Raw genomic sequence first — 23630 nt, 5'->3', positions numbered from 1 at the left:
ATTGCCTAGAGAGGTTGTGGAATCTCCATCACTGGAGATTTTTAAGAGCAAAACATCCCTGTCAGGGATGGTCTAGAGATAATAATTAGTTCTGCCAGGAGTTCAGGGGATGGGACTAGATGACCTCTTGAGGTTCCTTCCAGTCTTACGATTCTATGATTCTTGTAACTTTGAAGCATGCTCTAACACCAGTGTCCAGAGAAGCCTTCCCATTCCCGTGTGTGCAGTCAGAGGCGAGGGTGTACACTCCAGTCTTAGAACAGGCCTTTTTATGTACAGAATTTTCAGTGCAAGACATAGCATTGCAACATGGGATGGGTGGGCAGGGGTATTTACTGTTATCCCTTAAACCATTGAATTGTTTACCCATTTTCTGCCCCTTTCACTCCACACGTTTCCACCTCCTCCACCTGCTAGCTCCCTCAAACATGGAGCCCCCTCTCTCCTACCTATCCCTCCATCCTGTCAAACACCTACCCCAACAGATTTGTACCCCCCAACTGCTTCTGTTTAACCACCGGCTCGGCCTTTCTGCATGTAGCCACTCCGGCATTCATTTTTGTCCACAAGGACCCAGGAGTATTCCCAGCCTAAAGGAGGGAACAAGAATTAGAAGTGGGGCGAGGATGTCCATGCCATGTGCACACACTGAGGCAGCGGAGAGTTTTCCCTAGCAGATGGAAGATGTGGGAGGAGGAGGGCTCTAGTCCTAACTGGGGCTGTTGATTAATTGCAGTTAACTCATGCGATTAACTAAAAAAAAAAAAAAAAAAAAAAAAAAAAAAAAAATCGCAATTTTAATCGCACTGTTAAACAATAGAATACCCAGTGAAATTTATTAAATATTTAGGATTTTTTCTACATTTTCATATATATTGATTTCAGTTACAACACAGAATACAAAGTGTATATTGTTTTTGATTATAATTTTTACAGTGCAAATATTTGTAAGCAAAAGAAATAGTACTTTTCAATTTACCCATACAAGTACTGTAGTGCAATTTCTTTGTCGTGAAAGTGCAACTTACAAATGTGGATTTTATTTTGTTACATAACTACACTAAAAACAAAACAATTTAAAACTTTAGAGCCTATAAGTCCACTCAGTCCTACTTCTCATGCAGCCAATCGCTAAAACGAACAAGTTTGTTTACTTTCACAGGAGATAATGCTGCCTTCTTCTTATTTACAATGTTCCCAGAAAGTGAGAACAGGCATTTGCCTGGCACTTTTGAAGCCAGCATTGCAAGGTATTTATGTGCCAGATACGCTAAACATTTGTACACCCCTTCATGCATCAGCCACCATTCCAGAGGACATGCTTCCATGCTGACGATGCTCATTAAAAAAATAAAGCATTAATTAAATTTCTGACTGAACTCCATGGGGGAGAATTGTATGTCCCCTGTTGCTCTGTTTTACCTGAATTCTGCCATATATTTCATGTTAGAGCAGTCTCAGATGATGATTCAGCACTTGTTGTTCATTTTAAGAACACTTTCACTGCAGATTTGACAAAATGCAAAGAAGGTACCAATGTGAGATTTCTAAAGATAGCTACAGCACTCGACCCAAGGGTTAAGAATCTGAAGTGCCTTCCAAAATCTGAGAGGGACGAGGCATGTAGCATGCTTTCAGAAGTCTTAAAAGAGCAACAAGCCAACATGGAAACTACAGAACCCAAACCACCATAAAAGAAAATCAACCTTCTGCTGGTGGCATCTGTTTCAGATAATGAAAATGAACATGCGTCCATCTGCACTGCTTTGGATTGTTATCAAGCAGAACCCGTCATCAGCATGGACGCATGTCCTCTGGAATGGTGGTTGAAGCATAAAGGGACATATGAATCTTTAGCGCATCTGGCATGTAAATATCTTGTGATGTTGGCTACAACCAGGCCATGCAAACACTCGTTCTCATTTTCAGGTGACCATGTAAAGCAGACAGCATTATCTCCTGCAAATGTAAATAAAACTTGTTTGTCTGAGCGATTGGCTGAACAAGAAGTAGGATTGAGTGGACTTGCAGGATCTAAAATTTTACATTGTTTTATTTTTTAAAGCAGTTTTTTTTTAAATACCTAATTCTACATTTGTAAGTTCAACTTTCATGACAAAGATTGTGCTACAGTACTTGTATTAGGTGAATTGAAAAATACTATTTTTTTAAAAATTTTTTTACAGTGCAAATATTTGTAATAAAAATATAGTGAACACTGTACACTTTGTATTCTGTGTTGTAATTGAAATCTATTTGAAAATGTAGAAAACATCCAAAAATATTTAAATAAATGATATTCTATTGTTTAACAGTGCGATTAATTGCACAATTAATTTTTTTTAATCACTTGACAGCCGTAGTCCTAACACAGCCCAGCCTCTCAGCAACCAGAAACCATCTTATCTCTCCTGTAGTTCACCTCTCCATGGCAACCCCCAGTCCTAGGAAGTTAGCCAGTGCTCATATAACATATGCCAGGGGATGAATGAATATATGTCATCACTGCTATCTATTGGATAGCAGGCCTGGCCTGATTACATGGGTGTTGTTGTCTCCCTCCAGTGTCCAGCCCACAAAGAGTTTATAAGCAAGAATATTATTACAGGTCACCCATTCTTCATTAGCTCAAGCAATAGGGGTCTGGAGAAAAGGGCTTCCTATGTTCAAGTCTCACAGTGTGTGATACAGCTGAAAAATACTGTTTTGAGGACGGTGGGTTAGACAGAGCAGTTTTTTCTACAAAACAAATTTCTCTTGCTTTTTTTGTTATTTTAAAAATTCTACAGTTGAAGCAGATCTTCAGAATTTCCTTCTTCTTCCCTCACCCCATACCATTGCTGGGGCATTGAACTGGGATCTTCCATTAGGCTCAAGTAGGTACATCATACTCACTATGTGTCCTAGTACTGCAGTTGTGCTGGCATTGGTGGAGCTTGGTCCTTGTTGGGTTTGGTTTTTAAAAATGACCCACACTATTAAACTTCAGCAACTGGCAAGGCTAGATTTTCTTTCATAAAATTCTCATGTGCCATAGCTGCAACATAAATAGTAACGTACCAAAAGGGAAAATTCAGAGTTGATTTGGTAGGGCATGGACCCCACTAACAATTCTTAGTACTTGGCTAGCAAATCTTTCAAATCCTAGTTAGCCTTTACAACTCCCTGGGAACTGAGGAAGTGTTAGCTCTGTTTAACTGGCAAATGGTGGAACTCAGCAGTCCCCAACTGCCAGTCTCATGGACAATCTGCTAGCCCACAGTGTCTCTCAGTGCCTGGTAAATAATCTTGGGCCTTTGAACGCTCTTTAGTTGTATTTATTCCCATAGTAAAATGAGTAACACCTGCAGAGGTAATTCCTGCGATGAGAGCCCAGATGGCTAGCCTACAGCCTCAACTGTCAACAAGCCAACCCAAAATGAGATTTTTAAAGTGCTCTTATATTTTAGTTATTTATACTATAGCTCATTCTTCTCCTCAGGAACCAATGCCCAGACCTGGCTCAGCTCCTGTACTTGGTTGGTTCACACTAATAGGGGACATCAGATTCAAGAGATCAAAGATGCTGATGTCAGCTTATTCACTGTAGACACATATTGCCATTCACCATGTTTTTCCCTTTGTCAGATCAGCCTGAGACACCTGGAGAGGCAGTTATTGTTTGAGACGCCTTGAGAGTTATTGCAGCCTCTGACAGCCCAGCTGTGTAATATTAACAGACAAGCTTTACAAACATAAAGCCCCTTTTATCAGGTCTGTGATGTAAAAGATATAGGGCTCCTGAACTCAGCAAGGTAGCCTGTAAATTCCGCAGGAAAGCTCTCCCACATGCTTTAATTTAATGCACAAGTACAGTTAGTGCTTGCAGTCTTTGAACAGCCAGAGTTATAGGATATCATCTGCTACAGCAATGACAAGCCAGGGAAAGTACAATTGACTATAAAAAAATAATAGTCTATTTGAATAGTCAGTCCCAGGTTTGCCTACACTTTGAACAAAACCCAAGAAGTTTAATTTTGTGGCACTTGGGCCATAGCAATGAAATACATTACACAACAGAATGCACGGCGGTATAAAGACTCAGCCCGCTATGGTCAAAACAGAGCAACAAAATAAGTATACCACCTGCCACCAGGAAGACAAGTTCATATAAGACTTTTGTGATAGTATGGGATTCATATAGGACATTCACTTCACTTTCTGACAGGTTGGCAAATAATTGGACACCATTTTGCTGCATATGCAGAAGAGGCACTAATTCTGTTGAGCACGACCCTTTGCAATGCTGCATTTGACTACCAAGCAAACAACAGTTTCCTACGAGAGGAAGGATGGTCCTGCAGTCTAGGCACTGGCCAGAGACTCAGCAGAATTGGGTTCAGTTCTCAGTGGTGCCCCAGACTTCATGATCTCAGGCAAGTCATTTAATCTCTTTGCCTCTATTACCCATGTGCAAAATTGGGATACTACTACTTCTTGTCTCCTCACCCTTTGTCCATTTAGGCTATAAGCTCCAGGGTTCCCCTTTTAAACATTTATTATTTTATTATTGTTGCATTAACTTCCCTTCTAAACCATCCTGGCTTTTTAACCAGAAAAACCGGGGCTTTTTAGATGTCTAGTAAATACTTCCTCAAATAATTCCCAATTATCATTCACATTTTTCCATTTAAATTCTACCAGCTGCTTTGTTTCATAATTGTTTTAAGCTTTGTGAAACTGGCCCTTTTAAAGCAGCAAGTGTATATTGCTGGTTTGGACTTTATTCTGTTTTGTGATACAGCATGGCCAGAGGGCAGCAGGAGAGGGTTAGAAGGGAGCCTTATTCCCTGTAGAGGGAAGAAAGTTTGCTATAGATTAATTAAAGTACCTGAAGCCAATCACCTGATAAAACCCCCCTGCTTCAATCAGACAAGTGGAGGGGTTGGAGCAGAGGAAAGTTTGGAGAAGTGCTGCGGTGGGCGAAGACCACCAAGACCCTATGTAAAGGTGCACCTGGCTTGTGCAGAGGGAGGGCAGGAAGCCCCCACAGGCTGAAGGGCAGGAGAGGGAAGTAGTCCAGGGGAAGGAACTGCTAGTTTGAGTGGTTTACTGCTATCCCTAGGGCCCCTGGGCTGGGACCCGGAGTAGATGGCGGGCCTGAGTCCCTGCCTCTCCACTCTCCTCCTCCTCTAGGACACTAGTGGGGCAGTAAATGTCCCAGTTCAGGGGCAAGAAATGGCACCCTGAAACACTTTACCCCCCCACCCCACCCCAAGAAGAGGAAGCGTGAGACTTATCATAGTAGTGCTGGCAATTTGCCACAGTTTGCACAGAATAAATGTGATCAAGTCATGAGCACTTCTACCTAACAACCACTAACTTTTTGTTCTGGGATTAATTCCTCTTTACCTGCCGAGATGAGGCTGAATACAGAATTTTCCCCATCTGGGATGCAACACTTTCTGCAGTAGGAAGTTTTCAGAAATCCCAAGGATGGTTTAAGATTGGCAACATGAGACTTGCAGCGTAGATCACTGTCATAATGTACATTTTTTGCTACATATTATAGATGGATGCTTAAGGAGCATCCTGCTCTCTCATGTGATTGGATGGTCTACAGCAGATACCAACTAAACCCCCCAATTGTGTTTTAATCTGGTAGAACAATAATCCAAGAACGGTCAAGATCATTTGCTTCCAAGGGGATAATGATTTGGAAATAGGTAATGCCATTTTTGACAAAGTGCCACTGCCTGTCCCCTATTGCCCATTTGACCTGTCCGAAAGCCTTCTTTAAACCCCAGGCATTCCCCGCTATCCTGCAAAGAGAACCTCTGGGCACCCACCATGTCCACTATAATTATTTTCCCCATCTACAGGAGCTTCCATCTGCAGATAAAGCCAATTACAAATAAGAACTAAGTGCCACAGCACTGCAAGATGTAGGTATTATCCCCATTTTGAAGTGGGGAAACTGAAGCAGAAAGCAGAGAAATGACTTACCCAGGGTCATACAGCCACGTAACAATAGAGCCAGGAACAGAATTCAGAATCTGTGCTCTAATCACTGAAGAATACTTCCTCCACCTCTTTGAACTCTAGCATTTTGCAGACTGTAAGCTACATGAAGACTGAGGAGCCTTGTGTGGCTGGTAACATGGTAAAAATGTGCGTGTAAATAAATCAAAACATCAACAGAGGCTTTAATTACTCCTACTGTTTCAGCTATAGAATAATAGAACTGGAAGGGACCTTGAGAGGTCATCTAGTCCAGTCCCCTGCACTCCATGGCAGGACTAAGTATTATCTAGACCAGGAGTTCTCCAACCGGGGGATGGGATCCTTCAGGGGGTCATGGGATTATTACGTGGGAGGGGCACAAGTGTCAGCCCTCACTGCAAACCCTGCTTTGCCTCCAGCATTTATAATGGTGTTAAATATATTAAAGTGTTTTTAATATATAAGGGGGCTTGTACCCAGAGACTTGCTATGTGAAAGGGGTCACCAGTACAAAAAATTTTGAGAACTATTGATCTAGACCATCCCTGACAGCTGTTTGTCTAACTTGCTTTCAAAAATCTCCAATGATGGAGATATGGATTATCCCCCACTCTGATCTGGGAATTCAAAACTTACTGTAAACATTCCTGGCTTCTTATTAAGGCTTTTATGGTATCAGACTTGAGAAATATACCTGAGTCCTGGAGAGCTGCTCTGTAGGACATGCTGAATCCATTCTCAGTTTGTCAGCTAATTTTATGATAAAAGTGAAAACAAGCCAGATTTAAGAATGTGCAGAAGCTCCCAGAAGAATGATCAATCATGGGCTGGAAATGAAAGGCTGCTGCTGTGTGTATTACTGATTTGTAGGGTAACATTAACATTCATAACAGAGAGAAAAGTGTCAGCTACTAAGAAAAACACTGATTAATCAATGTTTAAGTAGACCTATGAAGAACTCATGTACAGTAGGTACCTAACTTTATTCACATAGTGGGTCAGATGCTAGGTCACCTTCTCACTGGTCTCCAGAAGGCCAAATGGCTGATGAGTCTTTTCTCACCCTATGGTAAGCTCCAGGACTAAGAACTTGGCCATCCAAAGCAGCAACTCATGAAATTAGATATAGTCAGCTGGAGGTACCAGAAAGGCAGATGTGATGATAGCACAGCACCGAGAAGCAGTTACTTGCTCAGTAGTAAAGGACTGGTTAACACCAACACCTGTTTCCATTCCATTCATCCAAATACAGTAAGTCTCTGTAGATGTCAGCCAGAGGTGGAGAAAGAGATATGGGTTCCACAACTGGCTGTCACAAGGAAGAGGTAGAGTTTGCACCATAGCCCTCTTAGAAGAGGAAGAAGATTGAATTAAAGGATCAGGCTTTTCACCTCACCTCCTATGATCCCCTGGCAGGGGAAGGAGGTTCTTGGGAATGCATCCATCTCACTATGGGTTAAATGGTGGATGAGGAAAAAGTCTGCAGAAAACTTGATCTGGTGGCAGAGGGCTCAGACACCCTTAGAACCACCTTCTATCAGGGCTAAAGAACAAACATGAACTCCTTTATACCAGAGAGTGCAAGTTAGTTGCTCAGCAAATCGCATGTGATTCTGTGGCCAAACCAGACAGTTCTGGGACCAAGAATCTAAATTATCTGGTAAATCATTTAGATCCAAAAGGACATGGTCCACCAAGTGCTTCCAAGCAGTACATACAATTAATTAGAACTCAGTGTGCAGAATAGATATTGCATATTTGATAGTTGACATTTGGGCAGATGTATCATTTTACCCTCAGATACTCCCTGTCCATCCAAGTGTAAAGCTTGGCTGCACAGAATCTGAGAAAGGGGAAGCCGAAAAGCAAACTTAGTCCTCTTTAAGAAGGCCTCCAAAGTTCCTAGTCCTCTCAGTGTGGCAACACATCACAGCCTGGGGCTTTGTGACTTGCACTTACAAACAGGTGTTTCCAAGTCCACACTTGAGCATCCACACTGCATTGGAAACTTGGGCTTCTCAACCATGCGGTTGCAGCCATACTGCACCATGTAGCACTGAGTCAGAACTTCAGCTTCTGTGGGCACATATCATATCCCAGAGTTCCTAGCACCCTCACCAGCTTAGCCTGCTCCAGAGCATGGTTCATAGTGGGAGAACTTGTTTGCCTGTCTGTCCCAGGGCAATTGCCTGGAAGTGTTTTGGATGGTTTTGGCCTACCAACACATGCAGCTGAGCCATTTTGTGTCTGCATTCTCCCTGCAGCCAGAACCATCAATATGGAGCCCAACCCAGTAGACAAACTTCACCTCATGTTCTGAGTCCTATTTCAGGAAAACAGGTGGCGCATCTGCAACACAGTGAACATTTCGGCAGCAGTGCTGGCCATACTAATTCACATGAGGGTTAAACGTGTTCCCAGTTGAGCAGACTGTGTGGAAATGAAGGGTTAAACACCAAGCAGCTGCATTTGAACAAGGAGGTTGCTTCTGTTACCTGGGAAGCAAGTGGGAAGTTTTGGCAAGTTTTCAGAAGCTGGGAATGGGTGACAAGGGATGGATCACTTGATGATTACCTGTTCTGTTCATCCTCTCTGGGGCACCTAGCATTGGCCCGTCAGAAGACAGGATACTGGGCTAGATGGACCTTTAGTCTGACCCAGTTTAGCCGTTCTTAAGGGCTGGGAAACAGTCTCAGGGGGTTGTGGGATAGCATTGGCAAACTCTCCAGACTCAGGCTCAGATCCACTCTCCCCAGCAGAGTGATTTCAGTGTGGAGGGAAGGTGGACTTGGGCTTAAACCTAAATCAGAGCCCAGTCTTATGGTGCTTTGTAGACATACCCTTATTGTTCCAGGAGGGAGGTTGGTTGACTTTTTCCCTCTCTCTCAGGCATCTAGTCCAGGACGGAGCAGCTTAACCCAGTTCATAACGCTCTTATCTCAGAGCCTTGAGTGACAGCAACCAAACTTAAAATCAGAAAGTTTTTAAAGGCCCAGGTCACGCTAGTCACCTGCAACTTACAGGAGCATGTGTAGCTTCTGGTTCCTTCGCTCTGTAAGACCCTGTGGGTCTAGAATCCAGGCCTGAAGAGCTGCCAGGCAGCTGGCATCTCCATGGTACCACCCAACAGCAGTAATAACACAGTTGCACTCCAGTGCGGGCAACACGCTGTGGACACAAACCTTAGGAAGTCCCACTTCAAGGGGTCTGTCAGGCCGCAGCTGCATGGCTCCTGATTGGCTTCCTCACCTTATATAAATCCAAGGGGCATTCCAGGAAGTGTCCAAGCAACAGCACGGAGTTCCTGTAGCTGTCATGACCATTCCTGCTCCTGAATGTTTGACTTTGGCCTTGGCTTGATTTGGAATTCCCTCCCCTGCTGACCCAGACCCTGAAACCTGCCTGGGCTCTGCCCCTTGCTGTTGACCCTGGCCTGGAAGTGAATTGTAAACTCCTCCACTATGCCCAGCTTCAGGTTTGACTCTGATCTGACCACTGATCCCAACTGCCTTTGTTAGAATTCTGACAATTGCTCAGCTTCCTTTTCTTGTTTCTATTTCTGTTTCCAGTATGGGTCAAGGTCTCCTTGATTGTATGTGGGCTGTTTTGGCAATAAGGTCCAGACTGTCTCTCAAGAGCTAGTACATCCAATCATGGAGACATTGCTAAAATGCAGGGACATTACTGAAAGCATGTGAGAAAGGTCTTCAGAGGCCATGGCTAGCACATATCTAGTGATGGTGTCAAGACAGAAATGCCTGTTCTCGTACCATATTCACATATGGATAAAATTAGAGGTTTAAATTTGGATTCAGAGCTAGTAGATGAGCTTTTGAAGTGTTTAAAACTAGAATGTACTTGAAATATTTCCCAAAGATTAAATTGCTTCCTTCATCCCTTGTCCCACTTAGAGTTACTACTCCATTTAGACCTCTGCAGTTCAAATTGTTTCAGTGTTTCTACTGTAAATCTACATTTCAGAATTCAGCCATAAAAATGCTCCTTGGGCTGAAACTCACCATTTCAGGCCAAATACTGTTTCCTTGAAGTCACATTTCTTGTTTCCAAGGGCAGAATTTGGCCCAGCAAGTCTTAGTTCTGGGACTTGAAGGAAATTTAAACACACAAGATCTCCCCACAAAACACATGGTTTGGTTATCTTCAAGTTCTTGGAATGCGAAGTGTATACATACATAGAAGTCAGTGATTTCAGATGTCAATGCTGCTATAAGCCTGTAAGTTTGCTTATGGATGAACGACTTCTGTGAGACCTGCACAATGGGAGCACCACATACACAGCGGAAGGCAGAATCTAGCATTTGAGAGCCTGTTCACTCACTAAATGAGAAAATGTGAGCCATATTTTTGCATAGATATTTGTAGGCATATGGTGGTATATTTGTACTAATTGACTCCACATACCTACCAATAGTTCACATGCATAGTCTCATAGGCTGTTTTGCAAAGCAAGAAACTTAAAGAATAGCTGAGACTTGCTCACAAAAGTAGTGACAGATTTATGCAGCACGTACAGTAACCCAAACACAGGCCTAGCGTGGGTTGTGCTTGGGACAGTCGGCTTGTCTAGGATGCTATTTGGTACCACAGGACATCAGAGAAGCGAGGACATTATAGCAACTTATGTTTGGATGGCTGGAACTCAGCTATTGTATGCATCTGACGAAGTGGGTATTCACCCACGAAAGCTCATGCTCCAGTACATCTATTAGTCTATAAGGTGCCACAGGACTCTTTGCGGCTATTGCATGCATGTTATTCTACTGCTGAGCTGAACAACTTGTGCTCACCTATACTCAGAGCACATGCACGAGGTTCTAGTAGGGGGATGTGATTAGCTGGGGTTTTTGTTCTTTACACTTAACCAGACCACTTTCAGGGTGACCTTGTTCATATTAACATACTTCTGCAATAACATGCAAACTGTGCCCAGGCTCGATTCTGTGACTAACTGTGCAAGAGCATTTGTCAACAGTACCTGAATAGAGAGAATGACTTTCACACTCAAAGTGACTATGTGTATTTAGCCGTTGCATGAAGTGCACTTTTGGGACAAACTTCACCCCAGATGTTTAGGAACAGGACAAAAATACAGACAGTTACATTACTTGTTATAAAAATGGCCAGCCTATGCACAGTTGTTACTCTGTTAGTTTTTGAGTACGTGAGATCTGTTGATCTACAAACACATCCATTTTATAAGCCTCCTGATTTGGGTCATTAATCTGCATTTTAAATCGCCTCTAGCACAGAAAATATTCAGATGTGTCGGATCACGTCCCCTGTCCTTTGATCAGATATGTGGGTCCTGCCCCTCATCTTTTTTTCTTTTTTAAGAGAACATGCAACACAGATTTGCAGAGGAGAGATACAGCTGCCCCTTCTCACACACTTCTTTGGTGAAATAAAATTAACATAGCACAGGGAAAATCATAATGGGAGGCTGTCACTACCTTAGTTTCCCACTCCAACAGAGGATGTAATTGTCCAACCTGGAACTTAACCAGGATGCTGAGGGTAATACTATAACCCTTTGAAAAAGTGTCATAGGATCTGGAATGGCCAGTAATGGCCGGTACCTCAGGCAGTATTTGAATCTAGGGCTATGTCTGTACATACAGTGCTGCAGCGGCACATCTGTACTGATGCCGCTGCAGCGCATCTGGTGAAGACGCTCTATGCAGATGGGAGAGAGCTCTCCTGTTGGCATAAAAAACCCACCTCTGCGAGCAGCAGAAGCTGTATCAGTGACAGAAGCTCTCCTGCTGACATAGAGCTGTACACACAAGCGCTTCTATCAATGTAACTCATGTCGCTCAGTGGCATGGAATATTCATACCTGTGAGCGACGTAAATTTTGCTGGCATAGGTTATGTCTACACCTACAGCCTAAGTGCTTATGAGAGGAACACTTGTGACTAGTTAGATTGGAAATTGCATATTTCTCTCTCTTTAAAGCCCAACACACCTTTCTTATTGTGGGACCACCACTGCATGTCCACCTGGGTCCCCATTTTAAACACTCCACAGGGACGTAGGTGTGCACTTTGCACATGCAAAAGTTATAAATGTATTACAACAGGCTTGGGGAAAAAAAAGTTTTCCAAGACCGCCTTTGGCAATTCAATTATTATGCTAAGATTATCCACAGCAATCTATAGTACCTTCATGTTCTGCAAAAAAAGGGAAACATTTAGAGAATCAGTAAAAGGAAAATTGAGAGCCTAAGAGGAAAGGTTGGCGAACATAAGGGTCTCCCTCTGATGAAGCTGACTGCAGACAGAGTTGGAGAACCATTAACAGGCAGAATTTTAATCTAGCAAAGAAATTCAAATACCTGTCCCTTTCTCAACGGCAAATAAAGGAGGAAAGTGCTATAGCTAGGCTATGCAAAAATGAAAAAAAAAAACTTTCAAGGTCTTCATGGGAGAGAGCAGCATTAACTTTTGATGGTTATGATGAATAAAGGTTTTCTATGTATACATTATACCAACTTTTGAAAGAAAATAAGGTTCAAGCCATGACTTTAGGGTGTCAAGCATTACACTCAGGTAGTATCCTTAACCAACAAAAGCTTGTGATGGAATCTAGAGTATTTTAAATACATTTCCTTAAATTTATGAACAGTGTCTTCCTAGTTATCAAGTGATGTTGCTTATGAATAGGCAGAAAAGCCAGGTTTAAAGTAGTAAGGAATATGATATTTCAGGAAACATACTTCTCCCATGCACTGTATTTTGGGAAAAATTGACTCTGAAGTAACTTGGGAATCTCATCTGAAATTTCTCCATTCACACCTCCCTCCCGCTAATTACACAGATCATGAAGGTATCTTGGAATTAACAAATGCCTTGCTATTTGCTAAGTCTGCAGTCAAAATCCATGCCACTGGCTTCTGGAGGCAGGTATATGCATCTGTGCATGCTGTGTCTGAGAAACCACCACTGCAAAAAGCTGAACAGCTTCTAGAACTCATTATTGGCTTAGAAGGAACTCCCCACAAGTCATTGTATTTGAAAAAGGGCTTCGCAGCACACTTAATCTCTTCTTTTGGAGTGGGAAAACAGCCACAGAATTTTGCATGACGACCCTTAAGACCCACTTGTGGGAATGAAAGGTCCCCAAATCAGTGAGGCTGCTCTTGTAGTGCTCATCCCTGTTTGACTGAGATCTGGTCTACACTGCAAAGTTAGACAGACATAAGCTGCCTTGCATTGACCTACTTGTATTTGCGTCTACACTTAAATTTGTCTCCCACCGATGTAAGCACCTCTTTGCAGCAATGCAGTAACACCACCTCCCCACACAGCAGTGAGCCATGGTCGATGTACTGAGGTCAACGCATTGCGAGTGTAGCCACTGTGTTATATATGTTGACCCTAACAGTCCTCCCAGCACCTGTCTCACAATGCAGATTATGTATACGGAGGTGTCCCTTGAACCCACTTGAGTGCTCTTGATGAAACTTTCATGGAAGTGGTCTGCATTTCCCTTCCAAAGGTTTCTAGGGATGGCAGCCTTATTTCTTCATCCATGGTAGAATACTTCCCCACGTCAGTCGGCAATAGCCATGGCAGGCACCATTGTAGTAAACATGCTTGTGGCATTCAGGCCTGGGCAGCTTTGGGACACTTGCAGCAACTGTCCACAGTGTCCTTGTTGCCCTCAGGAGTGAGATAACATCTAAAATCACCACTGCCTCTCTGGTGCCAGTATTCAGTGCCATTGCCTCATACTGTTTCATGCAACTCAGCAATTCCCACCTTTCCCTTGTGGGCAATACTCATCCTGACTGGTACTGTCAGTGGTGAACGAGCATGCCTAAGCAGACATGGCAATAAGCAGGTCTTGTTTAAAACTCTCAGGGAGCAAGGAAATCTGAATCTTAAGTTTCATGTTCTGATTTGACTATACTGACAATGGGGTATGTGTTCTATTTAGAGTTGCTGCTGTTGTGGCCTTGAGGGGTTCCCCCTCCCCATCCACATAACACCTGAGCCAGATAAAGAGGAGAAAGAAGAGGACTTGGGATGACGTGTTCACTGAGATCCTTCAAGCCAGTGCTGCATCAGACTGTGAGCACAGGTCCTGGAGAACGAATATTGCAGACTGTGTGGAGAAGGAAAAAGCAGACAGGAGAAAGACCCAGGAGTCCTAGCAGAAAAAGAAAAGGGAGATGCACAAGGACATAATGGGGCTTCTCCAGCAGCAAAACACAGATGCTGCAGACTCTTGTGGACTTACTGGTTCAACAATTACAGCTCGGACGACTCCATTTTAGCACCTCCCTGTATCCTGCCCCCATTAACATTCCAGATGGTACCCCTACTACACCATACCAAGGGACAGAAAGGACAGCCACAGCTTCACATATGCTGACCTGTGAGGGTCACGGTTGCTGTATGTGTAGCCAAAATTGATGTGAATGTTTTCCCTTTAAGTTCCGTTCCATTAGTTTTTAATTTGCTTTTAACTTGCACTGATTTATTTTTTGTATCAGGGGGTAGCTGTGTTAGTCTGGATCTGTAAAAGCAGCAAAGAATCCTGTGGCACCTTATAGACTAACAGACGTTTTGGAGCATGAGCTTTCGTGGGTGAATACCCACTTCGTGTATTTGTCACATGCATCCGATGAAGTGTGTATTCACCCATGAAAGCTCACGCTCCAAAACGTCTGTTAGTCTATAAGGTGCCACAGGATTCTTTGCTGCTTTTATTTTTCGTAGTGGTTTCTATTTTTTTTGAAAATAATCTTTATGAGTTCTCAACATATGCTGCAGAATACCTAGTGGTACTGAAAGCATCCACTTATTTGCTATTGTATAGTGTGACAACTCTCAGGATCAGTGACCAACACAGAGTAATCATCATAAATATACAAAAAGACCAGGAGTACTTGTGGCACCTTAGAGACTAACAAACGTATCTGAGCATAAGCTTTTGTGGTCTACAGCCCACTTCATCCAATGCATAGACTGTCTATTCCGACGAAAGCTTATGCTCAAATAAGTTTGTTAGCCTCTAAGGTGCCACAAGTACTTCTGTTCTTTTTGTGGATACAGACTAACACGGCTGCTACTCTGAAACCTGTCATAAATATAGAGCAAGCTCCACAAAATAGGTGCACTGACAGTGTTTTATTCAAACATACACCCAGCACCACACAATTCTTAACAGGCACCAAAACTGTCAGGCCAGATAGAGCAGTCCACAATGCCTTACCATGGCTCACTGTTACAGTGATCTTTCAGGGCATCCCTGAGTCGTATAGTTCTGCATTGAGCTCTTCTGATAGTCCTTGAGTCAGTCTGTCTCAGCAGACAGCCATGGCAACTTTTCCCCCTTTGCTTTACAGCTATTATGCAGGACATAGGAGGCATTTATAACCATTGGGATTTTTTTTCACCGATATCCAATCTTGTGAGTAAACAATGCCAATGTCCCTTTCAATGTACCAAAAGAGCATTCAATGGTCATTCTACACTTCTGGAGCCAGCTGTTGAATCTTTCCTTGGCACTGGTGAGGTGGCTAATGTTCAGCATTATGAGTCAGAGGAGCAAGCGATAGGCTGGGTCCCCCAGGATCACTATTGGCATTTTAACGGTAATCCACTGGTTCAGAAAGAAAGTCCCGCTTGTAGCTTTCTGAACAGTCCGGTGTTCTTAAAGAGTCCTGTGACATCATCATGTATCTTCACCAGTCACCATTAATGTTGGTGACGCATTCCTGCTGATCCACCAATGCTTGAACAGCCATAGAAAAATAGCCCTTTCAATTGCCGTACTCTGGGGCGATGTGGGCTGGTGCCGAATTAGGGATATGCATGCCATTTATCACACCACACCACAGTTTGGGAACTCCATTGCCAAGAGTCACAGTCCTCTGTAGCAGGAGACAATTAATGGCTCTGCACATTTACATGACAATGGCCCCCCAGAGTGGATTTTCCAACTCTAAAATGATTTCCCATTGCAGATTTCCCCTGTGCGATCACCACTCACTTCTTGACTGTCAGTGCAGCTCTCAGGGGTGAACTCGACACACAGATCCAAGAACACAGCCTTGCACGTCTGAAATTTCTGCAGCCGCTGCTCGTTGTTCCAAACCTGCAGTACGATGCAGTCCCACTCAGTCAGTGCTTGGGCCCAGAAGCAGCGTTCCACCATCAGCATCTACTCTGTGAATGCCATCAAGAACCTTGAATTCAATTGGTCTATGTCCACAGAAATCTGTCCTCCACAAAATCACCATGTTCCCCCTGATTTGGTTCTTCTTGTAACTTTGTACATACCAGAGAATCATGAGTCCTGTGATTGCATCACTCATGAACATGTTGCAGAGCTGTGCAGGTTCCATGCTTCCATCAGAGATGGCAGACAGTGAGCAGGGCAGCACAAGTTCATGTTTTTTTCAAAAAGATGCGACAATGATGGGACATGGATGACATTATGGGGATGAAGGCGGCTGCATGCTGGGAAGTTGACTCCTTGACTTTTCTGCCCCACTCGGCCTTGCCAAAATACAGTGCGCTGGATGGTTGTGAACTTGCACACTGGGATATCTACTCATGGTGCACTGCACCATGCATCGACAAAAGCACTCCATGGTGAGTAAGTGCAGTGCCGATACAAGAAGTCAAGTATGCACACACAATATACTAACTGCAGCAGCTTTATGACAATGTAATTTGCATTAACCAAAGTTGGTAGACATGGCCTTAGAGAAAGTTAAACTTCATTGGTACTTTTCTTTGTTAGTTTGACAACTAGGTTAGCTTTGGTACTAAAGCTGTGAAAGGGGAAGTCTGAAGATGGCAAATGTACCCTGTGGATTCATAGATGAGTGTCAGGAGTTCACCCATTTAAGAAGATTACGCTATGAAGAGACAGAAAAGGGAATTCCTTTTCTCCACCCCTCATGAAGTTTCTTGGAGACAAAACGTAGCTAACTGAATAGCAAAAGGTGAAGGGTAGTTGTTGCTAACACGGTAGAAAAATATTGATGTAGCACCTTTTACCCCAAAGCACATAGTAGAGCTTATTGGAAGAGATGTAAAATCTTTAGATGAAAATGTTTTCAGTTACATTCTCATAAAGATTTTCCATTTTACACTAAAAATAGGATAAAATGCTCTTAAACAGGTCTTTCATATACATAGTACAGCACTAAAACTCTGGGGCGCACGGCAGAAGTCAGGGATGCAGCAAACCAATGTAGGCTCTGAGACCGGCCTCTGACAGAAAGTGTTTTATTTGTTAATGTCCATGCAGAGCAGACAGGACCTGGATTTTTTTTTAAAAAAAGTCTTGGCTAGGAAATGCACCATCCTGGTAGTAAAATATATCCCACTTGGAAGGATGGAGAGCTGAACTGATTATACTGGATTTGAAGGTGTGGTCCTAATGAACAGCCATGCTATCTAATCCCCGGTGAACAAGGGGTTAAATCTCAGCCTAATTTCCCCTCCCCTAGAGCAGGTGCTCAGATGAAGGGCTGAATGTGTGAAGGTTAGGGAATCATTGGACAGTGCACATCTTTGGAAAGCTGTAGTGAGTCCCCATGGAGTGAAGTTATAAGATAGAGCTGAACTTCAAGCCCTGGGAAGCTTTACTTCTGTTTATAGTAAGAAAATAAATTGGAAAGTAACACACTAAGCATTCAAAGAAAAGACCTTCCTTATTGTAATACTTTTCAACAGAGTATTTGGTCAGGAATTTCAGGTATTTCATAGCCCATGCACAGGAGGGGGAAAAAAGTGACTATAAAAGGATAAAAAAAAGTTTCCAATTTAATGAACTTTAAAAGATAGATTTTTTGCTTTTGCAACCTTAAGATTTGGGCTTACAAAACCAGGATTCACAACAGTTTTTTTTTTTTTTTAAAGTATAAACAGACACTCTAAGAAGCCATCTCGATTACAGCAATCTGAGTCCCACTATTACAGAAATGTTTTTCCACTGGTAAGACAGCAAAATATTAACACTTCCTTGTTGCTACTTACACTTGTTTTGAAAACATTTTCCCCCTCCAACCTTCTTACATGCTCGCTAAATATTGTATCACTCACCGTTGGAGTTTTCCCTTAGAAAAGCAGACTCTGACCAGGAGAGAGGAAATCTATGGCACGCCATTGCTCTCTTCTCCTAATTCATCAAGGTTTTTCAGTTCCCACAAGGTTAGCACATTCTTCTCCTGTCTCCTTCCCTCTCTCCTCTTTCCTTTCATCATCCTTTCAAAGCTCTCTACATCTTTCATTTTCTTTTTTCAGGGCATTTTACCTGTCCCCCAGGTACAGTGTATCTGTGAAGCAGTTATACTGAACCCAATGCTGAACCACAAGCTGAACAGAACGGTTGAGATTGCAAAAAATGTCTTTCCAGGCAGAGTTCCTTATTCCTGAAAATCAGGCAGCTTTTGCTAGCACTTTCTAGCAACTACTAGATTCAGCACAAGCATTTTTCTTTTAATCAATACTATCAGAACCAAACAAGTAATTTTTACTCTCTATGTATCTGTTTTCTCTTTCCTCCCTAGATTCCTCTCATCTAACTGTGTGGACAATCGTACCACTGCCCCAAAATGCCTAGTGTGTCAGGACTGTTGGACTACTGCACTCTACTAAAAACAGGGCCCAGCCAACATTACCCATCATTCCAGGATGATATACCAGCGTCACAGCGACAAGCCGCAAAGGTACCCTTCTCTGACACAAGACACCTCCTAAGTTTCAATGTAGCGATATTTAGGGTAAATAGCTCACATATAGAAATACTTGTTGAGCTGGAAACCACAGGTCCAGTTGCAATTTCAATATTGCAGCATGGCAGAGGAAAAAACAACCACCATGTATTCTAATACCAGCCTATTTGCACAAGCTCCCTATTGTGATGAATAAGACCAATTTTGATTCAAATGAACAGCAAAATTGGAAAGGCTTGAAAAGCTGTGTCAGATACCTTATACATCCTTTCCTCCGTCCCATCTATAATCAATAACCATCTTCTTTCTTGGACGGATTGCCTCTTGTAAGTATGCACACAGAAGGTAATGTTTTTGTTACACATCCCTGCATTCAGAGTCACGTTCCAGTGACAATGAACCAAAGTAAGCCAGGCACATTCAAGGGTATATTTCTGTGCCATATTCGAATGGCCTTTGACTGGAGTTGGGTCTACATCAATTCACACTTCTAAACACCAAACATCAATATTTCAGCATAACGATGCAACTGTATTAACTTTTTTTTAAAAAGCAAAAAAGGTATCATAGGAACAGCCTCAGCTGATTTTGGAAAGAGGCTTGTTTCCTACACCTTTGTATTCGTATTAAAATGACTTCACTGAAGTACATCAATGTAAGTGCTTTATGAAGTATCTCCACATACATAAACAAGGAGGATATTTTCAAAACATATCTGACACTTCTTTAACTTTCTGAAATGGAATACAGGGCCAGAGCGCTTCTCCCCATTTGCTCCCATTTTCTTTAAAGAACACACTGCACAGCACTATCAGTGTGGTCTAATTCAACAATCATTCTTCATGAGACTGTAAAGTCTGTAATGTAGCATAACTATCAGTATGCAAAAACTCCTCTTCAGCAGAATAATTACATTAACGCCAGTCATATTAGGTGGCTGGCTGAACAAACAACACACGATCACACAAGAATAAGTCAACCGTCTTAATAAGGATTTACTTTAACAGACCCTTGAAGGGTACACTATACTCAGTCTCATTATCAGAGAGTTGATTGGATTTTTATACAGCACAAGCCATAGGCAATCTAAAATAGACCCACTGAAGAATGGAATGGAGAGAGTCAGAAAAGCAACATTTTAGACCCCCAGCTCTAGGTGCCTTTAATACTTCCTGTTAATCTTTTGTTAAGGAGAGAGCGAGCACGCACGCGAGAGAGAGAGAGTGTGCTAAACAGATATTTTCATTTATCATGTTTTTAACTTTTTTTCTGATGAAGAATTCTCTGAATCTGTGTCTTCAAATTCTGCTCTGTGCCTTTTCAGTCCTCCAAGAGCTTGAGAGCTCTCACTGTCTGTCAGATGCAAGTTGCCAATATCCTCTTTCGTACCTACACTGTAACTGTTGGAGTCCATTTCAGACAGGCAACAGTCTTTGTGCAAGGTCACACCTGTCTGTACAACATTGCCATTATCAACATTTAAGTGTGATTGTAGTCCTTGGGTTACAGTCTCCTGCTCAACAATGGACAGAGATTTGGAGAAGTATGAAGGGCAAGGATGTAAGTGGCCATTATTGTGATTTACACAGGATGTCTCAAGGTTCCTGTCCTCACTGTCATCAGTTTGGTTTCTGGAGTAATTACCAGATCCACTGCAGATGGCAGCAGCAGAGAGTGAATCCTTGGAAATAGCCAGTAAGTGGTTGCTTGATGCTGGTTGACAGTTCTGGCTGTTTTTCTGTTCTAGAAGTCCTGCAGTTTGAGTGCATGGCTCTTCAGTATGACTACTTAGCCCTTTGCAGATGGCTTTTCCATTGAGCTTTTTTGTATCAAAAGAATGTTCTACAGACCCACTGCTGGTGTCTTGGGATGTGCTTTCTTGAACCTCCGTCCGTCGCCGATTGTCGCATTCATGATCTTGACCATTACTAGAGTTTTCTACCGTACCATATTCCTTTAAAGTTTCTTTGCTGGGGCTTTCAGTAGAAATATCTTGGGCACCTTGAGGAACTAATAAACTCAAGTTACTAGCATCTTCCTTATTTAATGAGGGTGCCATACCGTGTCTTCCACTAGTTCCTGGTCTCCCCTCATCATTCTCCCCCTCTTCATGAGAGGATTCACCATCTTTACTAGTTGAATAGGATATATAAGAATACTGAAGCCATTTGTAAGCCTTGTAAATCTTTCTCTCTACTGATTCACTGTCTGAGCAAGGAGAGGCCCGTTCTTTGAGGACCTCCATATTAGTGGAACTTCTTCCAGGTGAAGAAGCTGGAGAAGAAGAAAGGTCATCTACTTTGATCTGTGGATAATCATAGATATCCTCACCTATGTAGGTGCTCACATTTTCTGGATTTGTACTAGTCCTCTCTTCCCTTTGCATTTTCTGTCGTCGTCTCAATGCATTGCGTTGACGAGTCGATGCACGTCGTTCATTCAATTCCTCTTCATCATCTGTGCTGCTACTACTGCTAGAACTGCTAGATTCATTCTCCCCAGGACTTGGGGACCTTGGCCGTGGGAAAAGGTCTGTGTCCAGTTCTGCCTCACAGGTATTCTCATCAGAATCAGACTCATTGGAAAGAGCCAGGAGACGTTTATCCTGGTATCTTCTAAGCGCAGATAGCCTCTGTTGACGAGAAGCCACATCTTCTCTTGCTGGTGGAGATTCTGTTGATCTTAAGGTCCCTAAGTTATAGGCTGTTTCGTCCGATTCTTCTGCCATTTGCGGTGGGGAGTGATGCAGAGAGGCAGAGGACTCTGATTCACTATACCCGGAGCGTTCACTTACTCCAGCATGGAGCTGCAAGATGGTGCTTTCGCTAAGGTCACTGTCAGAGTCAGAACTCCAGCCTTCAATCTCCCGGCGCACGAGGGAGTCAAAGAATGCCATCATTCGTGGATCTTCCTGAACAGACTGGTTAGCATAATCATGGGACAGACCACTGCCGCTGTTCAGCACAAGACTAATGTACTCTTCGTGAGTGTAGAGGCAACGTGAATCATCCTCAATTCTACCATCCAGATCTCCTGTGCAGTCAGGCTGCTTATAAGGACTCCAGATCTGCAAGAGTAAAACAGAAGAATACATTGCTTTTTATATATACAATGTGTAACACACACACACAATTTTAAATATATACTATCTAAAAGCAGTTCAAATACTACAGCAATACAAATGCAAAGATTATGCTATAAAAGGCCATGTTTTAGACATAACTGTCCCCCACCTCCCAAACAAGAACTTATAGTACTTGGAGAACTGTTCCTTTCACCCCATTCCAGTTTTTTTTTAAAAGGAGTATTTCCTCCCTTGGCGGCTCACATCACAAATCCCCAATAGTTTCAATATTTCAGACTGTAATATTTCTTGCAAATATCAGTGTTCTAATTTTTGTATAAATAGGTGTTGCTTACTCACTATGAGTAAGAATAGTTTGTTGCCTACAGTACAGTCTAAGCAATAACGAAGGCACTTGTTTCCCAGGAAACTAGGATCACTTGTAATGATGATGTGCAATGACATTTCATTCAGTTGCGCATTATATATTATGTATCTTCTCAGTGATCAGGATGCTGAATGCATGCAGGTAAAAAGCCGGATATTACTAGTACATCTGCTAAACAGTCCTGAATTAAAAAGGTTATGTGAGAGATTGACTTCCCTGTACCTTGATGCACCTGATGTCAAGGGACTGCAGTAGATCTAATCAAAAAGATCCCCCACTCCTGCATTCCCATGAAAGAGAGGGAAGTAAGAATGTTTAGATATTTATTTACGCTACCTTTGAAGGGGAGCTGGGCAGTGATGTTGGGAAATTGAGTCAGTCAATGTCAACAGTCTTGGCTATGCTGCTGATGCAGAGCCCAGTGCTGCTAGAGGTTTCTCGATGAAAGAGCTGAATATCAATGCTCTGTAGAGATCATGGGATGCACTAGCTAATGCAATACTTAGATCCTCTTTATTTTATTTCCAGATGGCCTCTGGGAACTATCTCAGAGTACTCCATTGTGACCGCTCTGGACAGCACTTTGAACTTCGATGCACTAGTCAGGTATACAGGAAAAGCCTCGGAAACTTTTGAATTTCATTTACTGTTTGGTCAGCATGGCAAACTCAGCAGCACAGGTTACCATACAGTTCCTCCAGAATCGTAGAATGTTTCTACGCTCCTCCTATCATCTCTGTCCCTGAGGTTATTGCAGATTAGAAGATGGAAAAAAACCACGCTCGTGATGACATGTTTTCCCGAGCTCATGCAGTCCTCCTGCACTGATAAGGCACAGCTTAATGCATGGAGGTATTCAGTGGCAGAGAAAGAATTAAGTGAGCGCAGAGGCAGGATGCGATGCTGAGGCTAATGGGGGAGCAAACAGACATGATGAAGTGTCTGTTGGGGGAGCAAATGGACATGATGAAGCATCTGTTGGAGCTTCAGGAAAGCCAAAAAGAACACAGACCCCCACTGCATCCACTGTATAACCGCCTACCCTCCTCCCCATGTTCATAGCCTCCTCACCCAGATGCCCAAGAATGCCGGGGGAGGCTCTGGGCGCCCTGTCACTCCACTCCAGAGGATGGCCCAAGCAACAGAAGGCTGTCATTCGAACAGTTTGATTTTTAGTGTGGCTGCAATAAGCAATGTGGCCTTGTCCTTCCCTCCTCCCCCACCCCACCCAGGCTAACTTGTCCGTTATCTCATTTAAAAAAAAAATTAAATAAAGATAGAATGCATGGTTTTAAAACAATACTTTATTTTGAAGCGGAGAGAGTGTTTGGCTTACAGGGTATTAAAATCAACAAAGAAGGCAGGTTTGCATCAAGGAGAAACACACAACTGTCACACCGAAGCCTGGCCAGTCATGAAACTGGTTTTCGAAGCCTCTCTGATGTGCAGCGCGCCTTGCTGTGATCTTCTAATCACCC

At 42.8% G+C, this 23630-nt stretch overlaps 1 protein-coding gene across 3 annotated transcripts in view; it reads right to left on the bottom strand.

Annotated features, from left to right (window-relative positions):
- Positions 1 to 15118: 15118 nt before the first annotated feature.
- DCAF5 (DDB1 and CUL4 associated factor 5) overlaps positions 15119 to 23630 on the bottom strand; it is a 111135-nt gene continuing 102623 nt past the window's right edge. For all 3 annotated transcript variants that reach the window (XM_030559710.1, XM_030559711.1, XM_030559713.1), the window contains one exon: positions 15119 to 21767. In XM_030559710.1, the coding sequence (XP_030415570.1) occupies positions 19950 to 21767 (1818 nt within the window). In that variant the 3' untranslated portion in view covers positions 15119 to 19949. The remainder of the gene's footprint in view (positions 21768 to 23630) is intronic.

Source organism: Gopherus evgoodei, chromosome 4, assembly GCF_007399415.2.
Source record: "Gopherus evgoodei ecotype Sinaloan lineage chromosome 4, rGopEvg1_v1.p, whole genome shotgun sequence".
Lineage (NCBI taxonomy): Eukaryota > Metazoa > Chordata > Testudines > Testudinidae > Gopherus > Gopherus evgoodei.
Note: the sequence above shows the minus strand (reverse complement) of the source record. Positions and strands in the feature narration are given on the sequence as shown.